The sequence below is a fragment of the Amphibalanus amphitrite genome, unplaced genomic scaffold (genome assembly GCF_019059575.1).
Source record: "Amphibalanus amphitrite isolate SeventyFive unplaced genomic scaffold, NRLGWU_Aamphi_draft 001285F_arrow, whole genome shotgun sequence".
Lineage (NCBI taxonomy): Eukaryota > Metazoa > Arthropoda > Thecostraca > Balanomorpha > Balanidae > Amphibalanus > Amphibalanus amphitrite.
The window spans coordinates 6991-22848 of NW_024882778.1; the positions used below are offsets into that span (position 1 = coordinate 6991).

General features: G+C 46.7%; 1 protein-coding gene across 1 annotated transcript in view; it reads right to left on the minus strand.

Annotated features, from left to right (window-relative positions):
* Positions 1 to 2990: 2990 nt before the first annotated feature.
* Positions 2991 to 15858, minus strand: part of LOC122371852 (atrial natriuretic peptide receptor 3-like) — a gene marked incomplete at its 3' end in the record, with an annotated part of 94914 nt that continues 82046 nt past the window's right edge. The window contains exon 5 of the mRNA XM_043348590.1: positions 2991 to 3132. Within this exon, the coding sequence (XP_043204525.1) occupies positions 2991 to 3132 (142 nt within the window). The remainder of the gene's footprint in view (positions 3133 to 15858) is intronic.

The following is a 15858-nucleotide window of genomic DNA, read 5'->3' on the forward strand; positions in this document are numbered from 1 at the left end:
GATGCATTTAAACTAATGTACTTTGAGTACGACAACTTTGAGATGACACATATCCCGGAAACGCACGACCTCATTTTCTAGTCTCATCCGCACAAATAAGTGAAAGAACAAGCATACAACAAAGGACAAAACATCAAAGACATTCTCACTCGAATACAAATCGCTTTACCCAATGTGCATGGAAAATAAAGAAAACATGTAAATGCACGCACTTAACGTCCGTGCCTACTGGATGCCTACAGGATGCCTACTGGAAGTAATCATGACATGGATTACCCGCTGCCCGGCACAGAATGGTCAATGTGACGTATGTACACATGCATAAACGATCTCTGGGTCAGACACGGAAAGGCGCACAGCAGATGCATACCGGCATCAGCACGGTCCTGGATATTACCAAACAGACATGGGATGCCACGTAAGATGAAGGAGGCCTCGTTATCTGGTGATGGGCCTGTCGTGGTGATGAGCGTAACAGGCTAATCTGGTGTCGGTAGAATATTACGTTGAATCACGGTGTGTGATGCATAATGCAGGAAATGATGAAAAGAAAAAAGTGGAATATTACGAGCATTACAACCTGATTCGGATTCGAATTCAGATTGATTCGAACGGTGTCCACATTTCATATGGGCTTTTCGCCAATTCACGTCAGGCATCAAGCATTGATAAGGTTCACGAGTTATATGCGCTGTGATCCGCACATTTCATAGATCCTTTTCTAGGCTCACTTGCAGCGCTCCTATGAGTTCATACATAGATCCAAAATAGATTTGTAGGTCAACCTTTGTAGGCAGCCACCTAATAGAAAATGTGGGCTCTTCCGCCGCTATTATGATCTGAGTGGATCCCACCTTTGAACCCATGTTTTAACGGGTTTGTATGCCAATAAGTGACACAAACCTCAGGATTATGACGTGTGATCACATAAAATCACTAAAACAGAACGTTTGTGAGTTGAAACAAGTGTTGTTTTTTTGGATATATGTGTTGACAAAAAAAAGTGAGGATCTATGATCTCACTGGATCTCAAGCAAAAAATGAGACTTGGGTCTGTGATCCCTACGGATCTCTCGATAAATTGCAGAGCTGGATCTACATATGATACCGTCGGATCCGAGATCAGGATCCGTGGGATCAGATCCCAGATCCATTTTATCGGATCCATGCACATGTCTGATATGTATTTGTGACCACTTCTGAGTGACCCTTACTGACCCTCTTGCTTAGAACCTCAATGCGACTGGAGTTCCGACAAACGCCATTTGTTGCCCTCGCTGCAAGAGCCTGATGGCATGCTCCACTGCATCGCCATGTGATGTTTCATCGCAAGCCAAGTGTTTCAGCGTCGACAAAACGACAGACTTTGAAGGCATCGATCTATCGATTATCTGAGGAAGCGCACACAAAGGTTGAAGCCTTCAACGCCATCAAACCAGTATAAGCGTGACGAAGGGCAAAGCCGTTGAACAACAAAGCCCGTGAAAGAGGTCATTTATCAAATACGTTCAATGAAAAGTCCAAGGTTTGGCGAGACATGATGCGCTCTGACACAGAATGCGTCAAAATAGCTCGACTGAATACACCCTTGCAGTGAAGTGGAAAGGAACTGTTTGATCTGCAACGCGCCCGTCGTCAAGCGTCTTGAAATTGATGTTATTTAAAAAAACAATACAATCGTGCCAGCCGTTCATTGAAACATGCATCCTAGTGCCCTGATGCATCCTATACTTCGCAATTGATCGCTCACAACATAGTATGACCGACGATTCTCCGCTGTGATGTGCGCTACCACGCAATAGTTCAGTTTTATTGCGAGGCGTAACTAACCCGTCGTTTCCCGCACCATGACCGATCGCCTGCCTTCCACGTGTTGTGCTGGCCGGCAACACATACGTTTGAATATTAGCACATGTTGCGCTTCCTGGCAGTATATTTTGAATGTGTTGCGCAGCGCATGTTGCGCTTGCCGGTAGTTACGAGCGAGCGAGCGCAGCGAGCGAAGTGAGTCTTTTCAATATAACGGAAAAATCTCAGTATGAGCGGCCCGGCCCGGCCCGGCCCGGCCTGTAACGCTTTTGGGAGGCTTATATCTCAGCAACCGCTAGACCGATTGGCCTGCGGTCTTTTTTGCTGGGTAGCCCCATCCCTTCTACCCCGTAATTGACTACTTTTGATACATCTCAGTGACCGTCGTGGCACGTGCCACGTGAAAAGTCAAGGGTGTTCAAGCTGTTTTGCAAAAGTAGTGATTTTGAGAGGCTCATATCTCAGCAGCCGCTTGGGCGATTGTCTTGCGGTAATTTTTGTAGGGTAGCTGCATCCCTTCTACCAAAGGTCGGATACTCTTGATCTCTTGATCTATGTGAGTGACCCCCATTGCACGTGCAAAATACAAAAAGAAGAGGTGCCAAATGTGTTTCCATTTCAATAACTCGGTAATTACTGGAGCGATTTCGCTGAAACTTGGCATACAGGTAGGCACCCACCAGGCAATGCATTCCCATGAGTTGCAGGGGGCGCTTCCAGATCTCGAGAACGGCTGGGCCGATTGCGCTCAAATTTGGTACACGGTTGGGAACCAGTTAGTAGGGTGCCGTGCAAAAGTCAGTTTGGACCCCGTTTGCACGTGCGCACGTGCAGAATGCCGCTTCCAGATCTCAGGAGCGGCTGGGCCGATTGCGTTCAAATTTGGTACACCGCTAGCGACCGGTTAGAAGAGTGCTTTGCACAAGCCCGTTGGACGTACCCTCTCGCCCTTCCGCACGTGCAGGGCTCACTATCTCGCTCGCTCGTTCTTCGCCCAAAAGGCGTTTTACTGGTGCTTACCGTTAGCATACACGCATCTTACGTTTTCCGGCCAGCAAATGTTGCGCTTGTCGTGAGCAAATGTTGCGTTTGAGCATGCTGCGGGATAGAACAATGTCCCAGCACCGCGCGAAAGGTTCTGCACGGTATCCTGTGCCCCTATCACCGCTGCCCCAACTCACCTCATCAGAGAACTGTTCGTAACGCGTGTCGTCCGGCGCTCGAGCCGTGACCGTGATCAGTGCCTGGTAGGCGCGCCGGGCCTTCTCGTTCACATGGGGAGGGTCCTCGGGCACCAGCCACGGCCGCTGAGGCTTCGTCTCACTGAAAAGAAACGGTGGAAATGGTTAGCGAAGCTATAGAGAAGGCGGATATGGAGATGGATCGCCAATGAAATGATGAATAATTACATGGAACATCGTTGCATCATTTTGGTTACATTACCGAATGGGGTCACCGTGATAAAATGAGCTGATAACAAATTCGTAATGTTGTTATGTAGGGAACAGAATGCAAGTTTTGCCGCTGCTGCAATAGAAAATGCAGCCGTATTTCAATATTTCATTCACATTTGCGAGCGCTGCGTGTAGGCGCGTAAATAACGAATAAACGTAAATAACGATTAAAAGCATAGTTCGTGACCTGGCCGGCACTGTTTGACCTTCTAAAGATTTTTTTCTTGTCCACCATGACACGATCCAAAGTAATAAGACAGCTAGATGTTTTGCGGTAACCATATGTGGGCCGTGTTCGAACATTCAATGCTAATACACCGCGGGCAATGTCCTAACAAACATTTATCATGGCATGTCGCATCAATAGAAACAGGATTAGCCATGTTTGGTTTGACAGATACGAACCACGCTGCGTCATGTCCTTTTGGCCCAATGGATAGTGTGACCGATGAATTATAGCAGCTGTTCGGGGCTTTCAAAGCCGAGCCTGGCTAAGTGGCACCCAACGGCAAGATTACGCCAGCAGACAGATACGATATAAAGCGGGCATCAAATCGGAACAGGTTTGATCCGCCATACCCATGCAGCGGCCAACCATTCAGCAACCACCCTCATATTTGCTTTACAAATCTTTATATGGGAATAATGTGATATTTTAATTCGCAGGAAATATCCAAAAACTGAATACTACACTGCCTTATGTCCGATGAATCGATTAAGAGAAACTTGTTTTGTTTTGCTTTGCTTTTTTTGCTTTTTTAGCCCGATGGGCAATTTAATTCAAATACGTGTATATTATCTTTCTTCCATAGGCGGCGGAACGGGGAGGGCACCGGGGCACCGTGCCCCCCTTTGATTTTGGCATTTTAACATTATCTCTATGGGCGTTGCATGGAAAGAATGGAACCAAAAGTCGGCAGTGCCCCCCTTAATTGAAGGTGTTCCGCCGCTACTGCTTTCCTCTGGGTTATATTAAAACATCGCCGAAAACTTCTGGGTAACTTGAAACATCTCCGCAAAATTAAGTAAGTTAATGCCATGGACTGAACAAAACTTGCAGCGAAAAAAAAAAAAACATCAAAAATAGCAAAACTTACACAATCAAAGTGTTCTCTCTACATGCACATATGACATATGAGAAAAGTCAGTGACTCATGCGTTCGAGCGTCCCATAAACCCCGTTTCAATTCAGCACATACGATAAGTTCATCTAGAGACGGGTCAGCGTATTGGCATCGCATATCAGCGGCGTATCTCGGCGGTATTGACCGGCGGCACGCGCCGTGGAGCCGGGGCACGGCGCGTCTCGGGGAGGCGACAGGCGCCGCGCCGGCCGGCCTCTGCCGCGGCCGGAGCGCTCAGAGTGGCTCACCGCCGCGCCGGCCGGCCTCTGTTCATTGTGAACCGGGCCGTGCCCGTCACCGACAGACGCGTCCGCTGACAGCGCCGGCACCGCGGCTCACTGAAACCCAGCCGTCTGGCCCGGCCCGGCCGGCCGCCGGCCGCCGACAGACCGGCTCCTCCGCGGAATAGATGATGAGGTTTGTCATAGATTCAGGTTCGCGATAATTGAAAATCATTTATTGGATAAAGACATTGAATTTCAGACCTGAGTATCACACCGGTAAGACGTAGGTAGGCACGATAAGTTTATAATTCAGCGCCACGCCTGTCATTTCACTAGGATTGATTTTTTTTGTACGAAATGTATGAGGAACGATTATTACGGTAAAATATCGCAAATAAGTATCAAATAATGGGGAAAATATCATTTATTTCATAAAGTGCATGTTCATCATGCAATTATTTCCTTGGCTTTCAAAGATATCGACCGCACGGCAGGTCACAGACCTTCGTCATCGCGCAAAACAGTAAATTAAAACGCTGCTGCGTAACTCCTACATGCCTCTAAAAATAACCAAAAGCTGATCACGATTGAGATCCCGCCGAAATCTGAAGTGATTCTTTTTTATTTAGTTGCAACATAGTTCACTGAAGAAGACATCCGATTCATATTTAGTTTTCATTTCAATAAAATAAGCAATGTTTATCAACTCCTAATTATGAGCTGTAATACGATATGACATAAAAGACAATTATAGTAGTAACTATGTGTTGCAATCAAGCAGGAAATTGCAGTTCTGATGCAGGATTGCTTATTTTCAAATGTTTTCTTCCTTTAAAAACGTTTGTAGCGAGCATGGTACCGCTTCATGACAGCCAGTGAGCTAAGACCGCGGTCGAAACGTCTTAGTTTTTGCCATGGAGACCAACGCCAGCAAAAAAGGTAAGCTGCTTACCATTACGCGCCTCTAGAACGCACAGCTACGCAATTTCCGTGCCATGACGTATATCATTAGCTCCACGCTGCGGGATCAAAGCCCAACAATACGACCCTGAAGACGGGCTCCCTCGCAGTCTGCGAGGAAGTGGCCGGTCGGGGGCCTCTCTGAATGATTACTTGACATTACGAGAGCGGATTTGAGCTGATGACCGTATGCGGGCCACTTTAGGACAATGCGATTTGGTCTCGCGTTTGCTGCGCGCGCTCCAATCCCCAGCGGCCCGGAAACGTCGAAGGTGGGTCGGCATCTAGCGATTACACGCCTGTCGAGATCCCCGGGGGTGGGGTAGAGCGGGGGGGGGGCGAGGGCGTGGCAGGGCGGGCCGGGAGGGTAGCGCAGGAGAGGGATCGGAAGCGCGCGTGACAGCAGGCAATGTCTGTACTCCGGCACCCCTGGGGCCTCCATCAGTACAGCGTGTGTGTGTGTGGGGGGGGGGGGGGACGCGAGGGGGAGGCGACGATACACAGGCACAGATAAGCAGATGGGCTCCCGTGCCGGGATGCCTTCCGATAGCACCGGCTATTCTTGGCCCATTACTGAACACAACGGTGTGAGTAGAGGTGTACACAGAGAATGAAGATGTGAAGGTTGACAGTAAGTGACGATTTCTCACCTAGAAGTGGTGAATATGCTTGCGGGGAGATTACAGCTGAGCGTTTCCCACACATTCTTGGTCAATTACCATCTTTTTGAGACGCTTATATCAAAGCTGAACGACTTCTCAACACAAGCTTCCCATAAGAAAGGCATTTTGTGTGGGCCGACACAAAAACACGTCCAGATAACGTTCAACTACCATAAAACTCGCATTAGGAGCCGCTCCCGCCAGCCACTTTGCCGCCTGGGCTGCCGCCTCTAATGCCAACGAAAAACCTTCCTCCTCTTCCTGCTCTGAACAGTTCGCTGACATCGTGGAAGCACGCTGTCAGCCAATCACAGAGGCAGATGGTCAGCGTCACCATCACGTGACCGCGACTGGCAAGAGGACAAATCAGCAGCATTATCCTCTGTGAGACGACCATTATCTATCTATGGATGGATTTACAAACATAATACCGTGCCGCAATTTCTGACCATTATGCTCACTGCCTGTGAGATCGCTGACATGCTCACTGTCAAGTCGTGAGCAGTCGCAGCTCTAAGCTCAGAGGCTCAGACCGCCAGTCAGTGACGTCACTAATGACATCACTGAGCACCCTCCCCCTCCCCCGAGGCTCGCTATGGAATCTGCCCGCAGTCCCGGCATCCGTGCCCGGCACATCCGCGTTATGATGCAGCCAGTGACGATAACAATTTGGTGGCGGCATTCCCTCTGCTGATGATTGCCGCTCTCTGTCACTGTTGCTGTCCGCTTCCCACACATTTCCGGGCGAAGTTTAGATAGGAAAATAGAGAAAGCCATAGAAAATAAAAATATATAATAAAGGAAGGAGAATGAGAGAGGGAAAGAGATCAAATCGCAACATCCAACAACAGAACTGCAACCAAATTACCGGCACAACCATATCCACAACATAAAAAGGTTCGGTGGGAATAGCATTACCAGCGGTGTTGCTGTCGGGTCGTATACCACCGGCCGAGCGCCGCCAGCTATTGGATTTCCCACCACAATGGGCGGGCTATTTTTCTGAACGTCATGAGGCCGGGCCCGGCCGGGCTGCGGTTGGGTCTGGTCGCTCGAGCCGAGTGTCGTGATTGACGCGCCATTTCGCGCCGATCGACGAGCGAGCTGCGCGCTCCGGCCGCCGCTGGGCGCGACTGATACCAACCAAAGGGCGACCCGTTCACGCTCGCGCTCGCGCTCGCCAGTCGCCTCACGCTCGCAGTCTCGCCGCTCGCGCCCGGCCGGGTCGCGGTGGGTCGGTCGCTGCCGGTCGCAGCTGGGTCGCGTTTTTATCGAGCGCTGGTGCGGCGGCGGGCGACGCCTTCGGCGACAATAACAGCGGCCCCAGCCGGCGCCGCTGTGCCCATATGCCCGTGATTAGAGAGGCAGTCCCCGTCGTGGTTGGCCCGGCCGACGGCGTGCCAATAGCTGCTGGGTGTCGCCGGTATACGGCCAATCGCAGACATATGCGACAACGAGAACAATAAGGAAACTGCCTGCTGTTGACCTTATGCTCATAATGGTAAAATGGTTTCTCTTCGTATATTTGAATCAAGAGCATATGGCGTCAGAGGTGCGGGTATGTCGCTGCTCAGCGACAAGAACTTGGGTAAGTTGCTACCAAAATTTATACGTAATGAGCATGTATACCTATAATTATTTTCTGTAGTATCTTCACCCATCGGCACCCCTGTCCCCTGGAAGCTGGTCACTGCACCAGCTCCCTCGAAGCGGCTCCATGCACCCCTGATCGGTACCCCCCCGCCCAGTCATGCAGCAGGAAATTGACTACCGTGGCCGCCCCACCTCATTCCTGAGGGCCTCTCCGTGGCTCGATTGAAACTGCATTATGCAGCATCGACGGCTGCTGTCCAGAAATACACTGACCTAGAAGAAACGGGTGATTCGTGCCAGCAATCGAGGCACATTGAGCGCCCGGTGGAGTAAATGAACGAGCCGTTCGAAGCTTTTCCAGAGATAGAAATAAAACGCCCCTAAGCGGCCTTTGCCCGGATATTGGACAGTTAGGCATCTTTACCACAGGCGGTGCGATTGGGATTGCGCTGTGAAAAGCAGCGCTGGTGTCAAAGTGAAAGGTGCATACGGTACATTCAATAAGGGAAGTGCAAATGCAAAGTTTTGTTGTCATTTCAGCTTCAGGAAAATAAAAAAATCTTAGTTTCAGCGAATTTCGTTCATAGCCGGTAGAGAGCCAACTAAGTTAAGTTTTGACTATTTCATGACAAATCACAGCCGTCCAGACTAAATTATGGAAACTGAATGTAAGCTAAGATAGTAAGCAAACACTGACTTGGGCATCAAGTCTTACTTTGTCCCGGCTTACATGTGACTCAAAACACATGTAAGTTCATACTCCTGACTCAAAACACCTGTGATAACGCCTCCGCCTGGTCTCGGTAGTTGTCAAAACCAAAAATAAACATCGAATGAGTCTTGGCCAACTGGTATTGCCACCAAGAGTGGTTAATAACTTACGAAATTGTCGCGGAAAATTATCAAATGTCACTTTTACGTATGCCAACAAACGAAATGTCAAGTTTTTATGTGGGCGAGGATGGATGACATGATTATTATTAATATAACGAGGCTTGAAATGATCTCACGCATGTCAAAGTGTTTTTATTTTAGGCAAAATAAATATCTAAAACAGTAAAACAAGCTTTCGGCATTACACCATCATCAAGTTTTGGTAACTTGATGATGGCGTAATGCCGAAAGCTTGTTTTACTGTTTTAGATATTTATTTTGCCTAAAATAAAAACACTTTGACATGCGTGAGATCATTTCAAGCCTCGTTATATAAATGTCAAGTTCGTGCATTGACACCGCACGATGCTTACCGCTTGGTAACGTACAAAATGGGATAAAAATAGTCCCCACGGCTGGTGGCCTGACGGAGAAGCCACCGAGCAAGCAGACCTGCTCAACATCAGAATAATTCTATTTCGGTAGCGGCCTCGTCAATGGACTTCATACCTGTTGCAAGTCCTGTGTATATGCATTCGACGAGCATGTTGGATGTGGTACCTTATTATCTCATATTGCGACTGTGGTTTTTGACGAGTACTTTTTGGTGTGTTCATTGCAGCTGAAGTAACCAACACCAACTAAAGAGTGGATGGGATATGAGAGAAATAAAAGGGGAGGAAGAGAAAAGTAAAGGTGGGATGAAGAAAGGGCGAGGAGGGCAAAAGAAGATGAGAGGATAGACAGGAGAGAGATGAGAACAGATAAGAAGAAAATGAGTGAATGAGCAAATTAGAGATGCCACAAATTTGCAATTTCATTACCCGCCCCGCCCCGCAGCTACCCCTTGCCCAACCACAACTACCCGCAAGCTGATTTTGGCTGAGCCGAACCCGCAAAAAAACCGCAATTTTAAAAACATGCTTTTTCAAGAAAAAAATATAGCTGGGTCAATGCTAGAGCTATATAAACCTTACTTGCTTCATTGCTGTGCAGAAAAAGACAGCCAAACAAATAGTAAGGACTTGAAATCGCTATGCTAAGTCCTCAGGAAGCGCACACTGGATAGTGGAAAATGAATAATGCATCAATACATTTGAAATTCCTTTCTGAAAAAGAGTTCAGTAAAATCTTTCTCTCACCTTACCCTTCAGCATTGGCTGAGGATCAAAATTTCACTCTGGCTCCCTCTCAATGTTAGGCTTCTGGAATGATATTGCTATCAAAATGAATGTTGATATAAAAGATATGCGATTTCCAGTTAAAAATAAATAGCGACACGGTGAATAATGAGTATCCACTCAATCTACACATAAAAACAAATCATGCAAAATCCCAGCAAAAACCAGCTCAAGCTAACCACCAATGAACCACGCATTTCTGGAAACATGCGTCAGAAGCGTCACCAACAGCTGATTGCAAGGAATGCTACAGCGACTAAATTATTGCGGCCGTAGTTAGTGCGAGCTTGTTGCGAAAACACCGTTGTATAATGCATATTCATGTGCCATTCTGATAAAATTATTTTACACAACAGCTAAAGTTTTACAATTCAGAGGTTAATCACCGGTTAAGAAATAAAGAAACAGTAAATACTAAATTAAATGTAATAATTTTATAGATGGTCTTGGTAATGTTCTCCGGCTGGTCCTCTCTCGGCATACAAATGATAAGAACGTAAAAAGATAAAAGAAATAAATGCGACCAGCTTCGTGGTTTTGTAACATGTATAACTGCTATTTTGAGGTATTCAAAAACCAAGACAGAAAAAATGGTTGTAAAATTATTGCGTCATCAATGACAGCTTTCCCCCAGCCAGCAATTCGTCCGGGATGCGGTTGGGGACGGTCGGGATAGGCTCCGGATGTCCCGACTTGTCCCTACCGGGTTGGGTAGGCTTGGGTTGTCCCAATCGATACCGGACCTCGATGGCCGGCGGTAGGGGCGACTCGGGATTTCCGGACCGCATGCTTAATCGGTTGGGACGCCGTACGGATAGCCCAATCGAATCCCATGTTTAGACAGGCTTGTGATTTACGTTGTTATCCCAACCGATCTGAGAAGGCGCTTCGGGCACCATATCCGGTGGCCCAGAAAGCCTGGAAAAGCAATCAGATGGGCCGCGTGCAGGCAGACGCGTCCTCTGAGCGCAGCGGCCAGTCTAGCTGCCGCGTTGGTCAAGTGTCGATCCCTCCTTTGAGCTGCTGCATCAGGATATTGCTTTTGAACTGGCTCTAGCAAGCGGTCGGTTCAACTGTTGTCGTTGCAGTGAAATCAGTCCGTCTTTGAGAACAGGGTGAGTATAGTGCACACTTCATCCGTGATGTAGGGAGCGGGAAAGCTATAGGTAATAGAAATTGTTTTCGTTGTGGTTGTACGGCATGTGAATTACACTCGTGCTGTCGCATGTTTGATCAGTTATCATGGACAGAAGATGTTTGGTCTCATTGTCAAGTGTCGTTAATGGTTGCATTGTAGGTTTGAAACCTGGATTACCAGGCATATCATGTGAAATGTCAGATGTGGGTTATTTCTTAGTGATTTTTAGTGTGTCCCAGACTTTGATTAATAACCTCTTGGTCATTTTCAGATGCTCTCTTCGCACAGTGGTGAACCGCCCGACCAGATGCCAGCCGTCTAGTTTCGCGGTGGCTCTCTGAAGCTCGTGACGGCAGACGGACACACTGTCCGCAGAGGAGCCGACACGAACAAGGTGCAGGCCTGCTATAATGACTGTGAACACCGGAAGTGAGTCCGCTGTGCCAGCGCCTTGCAGCGGCGCTAAGATGATGGCCGACGCCACGAATGTGCTGGCCAGGCTGTGAATTTGTGAAAATTTGACCTGTGTGCAACCAGTAAATTTGTGAATATATTTCAGTGTCCAATGTAATTCATTTTGTCGTGCAGGCATTATAAAGGTTGAGTTGGAGAATAATGAAGAGGCGAGGGGGTTGCGGTGGCGCAAGCAAAGTGGTCGCATCTGCATAACAGCAATCTGCGGTTATAAGACTGCGGTTAATATGTCAGATACCTGCGGTATTCCCAAACCGGCCGTGCGGGCCGAGTTGGGACATCCCGATCGGGATCGGAGTTCATCGCTTGTTAAAATGCCATAAGGCGGTCCGGATGCGTGCGGGATTTCCGAACCGGTTGTACGGGGAGATTTGGGGAATCCCGATCGGGATCGGAGTTCAGCGCTTGTTAAAACATCATAAGGCGGTCCGGATGCGTGCGGGATCTCCCAATCGGCCGTGCGGGGTAGGTTGGGATATCCGGACCGTTCCAGCCCGTACAAAGTGTCTCATTTCCCAATCCCGTCCCACTCCGGTCCCGATCGGGGTGGTGCGGGCTGAGTCCGAAAATCCCGATCGGGAACGGAGTGGGATTGCTGGCTGGGGGCCTTCGCCTCAGAGACCAAAATTGACGCAGTCAAATGCCAATCCTTGTCAGATTGTCGGAAGTGCGCCAGTATTGTATTGCGTTATGTTTGGGCCGCATGGCAGTCAATATTTTGATTTTTTGTAAGGGAATTGGTGTGTTATTTTCGTAATATAGGGTGGAACAGAACATAGGATAGGTAATCAATGAATTTGCAGCAAATTTTGTTTAGCTGATAGCTCTTTTTTATGCCGACCAGACGCAAATAAAGTAACATGTGGCATTTGCTCTGATTTTCAACATCTCATTTAAGTCTGCGTTCTTCCATAATGTATGACTAGTGCACACTGCACATAGACTTCAGTTCAGCTTCCTATAATTTTGCTTTCAGGTTCTTTTATGTTTTATGGAATGCTTTCATCAGCATTTATTTATGCTTTGTAGTTTGTTGCTTGTACCCTGGTTTGGTCATTGCTAGACTGTGGATGCTATTGCTTGTGCTGGTTGTTTTCAGTTTTGCATTTGAAATGTGCTTCCTTGATATATTTTTATATTTGGTTCTGATTTAAAAGTTGTTTTGATGAATACTGTATTGTTAACCTGAGCAAATGCACTTGGCATTGTGTTTTGCATCTAAAAAAGTAAAAAAAAATAAAATTTATAGGTTTTTAAGTCTGACCGCCAAATACCCGCCATACGATAAGTTTTGCTTCTCGAACCCGCCAAAAACACTGCGGGTTTTGAAAACCCGCAGAAAGCGGGTTCGCGGGTTCAAAAGTGGCATCTCTAGAGCAAATGCGAGAGAGAGAGAGGGAGAGAGAAAAAGAGAGGAAGAGAGAGAGAGAGAGAGAGAGAGAGAGAGAAAGAGAGAGAGAGAGAGAGAGAGAGAGAGAGAGAGAGAGAGAGAGAGAGAGAGAGAGAGAGAGAGAGAGAGAGAGAGAGAGAGAGAGAGAGAGAGAGAGAGAGAGAGAGAGAGAGAGAGAGAGAGAGAGAGAGAGAGAGAGAGAGAGAGAGAGAGAGAGAGAGAGAGGGAAGGAAGAGATAGAGACTAACTTATGAAACGAGTTACATCTGCAGTCAATTCACCACCCGATAAGCACAAGGCTTAGTTTACAGACTGAGACAGACAAGTTACAGACTAAGACAGGGCACTGAAAGCAGCTGGACGGGTGTAACTGCGACTCTCCAGTCTCCAGTACCCAGAAATGCCGATGTTCAGTTCTCTGTCTCTGTGTGTCCCCCCCCCCCCCCCGCCGCCCCAGCTGACGGATCAATGGGATCGCTCGCCAGTCATTATCCGGGCGGCGGGGACGGGTCAGGTCGCCGGCTATAATGGTGCTCGGCCGTGGTATCACCCGTTCCGTGTACCCCGATAATGAGCACTGGCCTCTCAGCACCCGAGAGAGACAGCGACACACACACGAGCGGTGCACGAGCCGCGAACCGCGGCTAGGTAAACGCACGGGACGACACGGGATGGCACGAGACGGCCACGATACGACAAAAAAGGCACGAAACGACATGCAATGAAGTTGACGCTAGCGGTGGTAGTCAAGAAATATTCAGAAAGAAACAGCTGCTCAATGGTATATAATCATTTTATATTTATTTTTATCATTGACATTATAATTTTTGTTGGACGGTGGTGACGGTGGACGCGGTAAAAAGCTGGTGCTCTTCAAAGGGGGCATTCCACGTCAAATCGAACAAAAATCGGCTGTTTTGCACCTTACCATCAGCGATTTTATTATAAATTTGTGAGCGAGTTCCTGTGTGGCCCCGGACATTACATTGATGTTTTTTTCACATTCTGACCACAGGTCTTCTAAATATAGGGCATCAAATTTTTACAAAATGTTGCATCTTTATATTTTTGAACGACCATAACTTTGGTTGTACTTGTTTGATTTGAATGAAATAAACCTTACTGTTTAGGTTATTTCTTAAGCATTTGTTTAGAATTGCACCTACTTAAACATATGACCTTGAAATTTGCTTAACTCTGTTCTTAAGCACAAATATTGAAATAGCAAAAAACACGTCACCTTCGATTTGGCTCATTTTCATATATTTTATTGCCTACCATATTCTTAACAACCTGTGAAAAAATTAGAGTGGGCCATTCATAAGTTTTGAAGAAAATTGCACATATGCAAACGTATGTTAGCACGCGCAGTGGAGGGGGAAGAGCGAATTTCGCCCACCCCTCCTGTTTTTCGCCAATATCTCATAAGATTAATGCGAAATTAATTATGGCTACCTGTCAAGAATTGAATTGGCCATCTCATCGTGCAAGCAATAAGAAAATCGGTTCACAACTGTTCTAGTAATAGCGGTGTAAAGTGAACATCCTGTCGCCGCAGCGACGCGGCGACTCGGCAGCCGGCACCGACCGCTACGCGCCGCCTGAATTGTAGACTGTGCCGGGACGGAACGGAACGGTTCCATCTTTACATCGCGCTCCCTACCGCTGATTACGTTCGATTCGCGTCAAATTTTGTGAGAAGACTAAGAAATGTACAGGCAATCTTATCGTGAAAGAATTTTGAAAATCGGTTGGTAAACAATTGAAATATGAACGTGTAAACACAAAATTGTGATTGCTGCGTTTCCCGCATCGGCCGAGCCCGCCTCAGCCGGCGACATGTTACTCTTAGCAGGCCTCTAACTGCCATATTTATTATTGGATTAACTAGAAATTCCCCATACATACTAAAAAAATGTATGTTCTTTCGTATAGTGAAGATCAAAAGACGTGAAGATATCGTTGCGTGATAATGTTTTCGTTGAATTTACTTCATGATGCATTTCCACACGGCTCAAAATTCACCGCAAAATACCGTTTGTCCGTTTGCCTGAGACACTTTTACTATGGAACGTGAATGCTTGACTACGATGACTATGCATTTCCATTCTCGCAGAGTTTGGGATATCACTAATCAGCAATCATTCATTTCAGAAAGTGTACACAAGCAAGCATATCTTGACTCTGTCTTTCAAGGTCACGCGCGGTTGCGTGATGTTGATGCATGAAAACGGCGTTTGCCGCGAAAGTTATGAATGGCCCACTCCAATTTTTTGCACAGATGGTTAGGAACATTGTGACGGACATAATATGTAAAAATTACCCAAATCGAAGGTGACGTGTTTTTTGCTATTTAAATTTTTCTGTTTTAATTCAAGGTCAAATGCATTTCAAGGTCACTTCAATTTAATTTTATGATTAAAAATCAAAGCCTTATTAATTGCCTATAAGACCCTGTTAATATCATTTTAATACCAGAAAAGGAACCAGAGTTATAGCCATTTAAAAAATTGATGTGTGGCATTTTTCGCTATATTCGATGACCTATATCTCAGCGATACGTTATCAAATTTCGAAAATATCATACGTAACTCAGTTTTGAACCATGCCCAGTCTGCCTACAAATTTTCAGAAAAATCGAAGGGGATGACGGATTTCGGTGTTTGATTTGACGTGGAATGCCCCAAAGGAATGACAAAATGGTAGCGTCACTATCATTTTGGAAGTCATTGTTGTATTCGTGCCACTGCACTGTTGTTTACCAAGCAGACAGGAAAAAGTATGAGGATCATGACATATTCATTCAACGGGTAAGGTTTAAACGGCTGATTAGTGATTATCCTCTTCTCCCCTCTCCCTTATGGAAGATATAATCGATGTACCTTTTTTGAAAAAAAAAAGTTTTTTTTCGTAGCCAAATGAGAAAACATGCTGCTCCGAACAATTTGGTTATTTCTTTCATTGTTTTCATTCTAT